The sequence below is a fragment of the Hipposideros armiger genome, unplaced genomic scaffold (genome assembly GCF_001890085.2).
Source record: "Hipposideros armiger isolate ML-2016 unplaced genomic scaffold, ASM189008v1 scaffold_1204, whole genome shotgun sequence".
Classification (NCBI taxonomy): domain Eukaryota; kingdom Metazoa; phylum Chordata; class Mammalia; order Chiroptera; family Hipposideridae; genus Hipposideros; species Hipposideros armiger.
In genome coordinates, this window is record NW_017732554.1 from 31,248 (window position 1) to 32,567 (window position 1,320).

At 31.3% G+C, this 1,320-nt stretch overlaps 1 protein-coding gene across 2 annotated transcripts in view; it reads right to left on the reverse strand.

Annotated features, from left to right (window-relative positions):
• The window catches only part of RB1CC1 (RB1 inducible coiled-coil 1), a 76,524-nt gene that overhangs the window by 14,818 nt on the left and 60,386 nt on the right, over window positions 1–1,320 (reverse strand). For both annotated transcript variants that reach the window (XM_019632958.1, XM_019632957.1), the window contains exon 18: window positions 325–379. In XM_019632958.1, coding sequence (XP_019488503.1) covers window positions 325–379 — 55 coding nt within the window. The remainder of the gene's footprint in view (window positions 1–324; window positions 380–1,320) is intronic.

The following is a 1,320-nucleotide window of genomic DNA, read 5'->3' on the forward strand; positions in this document are numbered from 1 at the left end:
TGCTATTTTTGAAACACGTAAAATTCACTTACATTTTAATGAATTCTCAGCTATTATTGAATGAAAGCATTATTCCACATATTTATTTTATAAAGACCACTAACCGTTTCTCTGATAAAGACTTCATTTTTTGGGAAGATATGACAAATAAAGAGGCCTGAAATAATATTGCCAATTGTTTAGCCAATTCTCAAAATAGTAACCACAAAAATAACCACTAAAAATGATCTAATTTATAAACACAAATAAAGTATGTTTTCAGCATAAATAATTGCATCCCCAGATAATATTAAACATTGTACTTGAAGAAAAAAATTTACTTACTCGTTCTAACTGCATTATCCTCTGCTTTTCTTCAGATAGCATATGGATATTTTCTCTAAGAGAGATTGATTTATTTTTAGTTTAAATCTTTTAGAATTCTAGACTTTATATTCTTCAATAAATTTGAGAAATTTAACTACTGCTACAGAGCACTTTAAAATTAGGAGTCTGTTATAAATTTTAAAAAGCAGCCTGTTTAAGTTACAGTACATTTCAATGATGTATATATATTCATTGTACCAGAGGTCCTAAACTTAGACATATAAACTTTTGAAATCATAAGCAAAACATTTGTGTATGCATTTTTTTTAGGATAATGTCTTTTAAATTCCAAGGTTTTCCCTCCCCCTCCTCCTCAGGGATTAAGAACCACTCTTCTTCCTATGTGTGGGTGAACCCATGTTAGCTGATAAAGCAGTAGTTCTTAGGTGGCTTCATCATTCAAACTATAAACAAAACAAAACGCCACATGCCCTTGAGTGAGCTACAGAACTCAAAGCTTTAGTTTACAATCAACCAAATCTCAATAGAACTTTGAGAGTAAGTACTAAGTGGCTATGTGCTAGTCACTATGTCATGTGTTAATTTGCCCATCACACTAAAATATTCAAAAACTAAATAGAAAAGATAAAAAAGAAACAGTGTGTAGGTTTTTGTTTTATATTATTTTTTATTGAGACATAATAGACAAATAAAATTGTAAGATATTTAAAGTGTACAATGTGAAGGTTTGATATATGTACACACTGAGAAAGGAGTCCCTCCAAGTTAATTACAGCATTCATCACTTACCTTTTTTGTGGGGGAGGGAAACAACATTGAAATTCTACTCTCTGACCAAAATACAGTGTTATCACCTATAGTCACAATGCTGTCCATTAGATCTTCAGATCTTATTTACCTTATAACTCAAAGTTTGCACCCTTTTATCAACCTCTTCTCCCTGTTACCCCAACCCCAGCCCCTTTTTTAAAGATTCCACATACTATCAGGAAC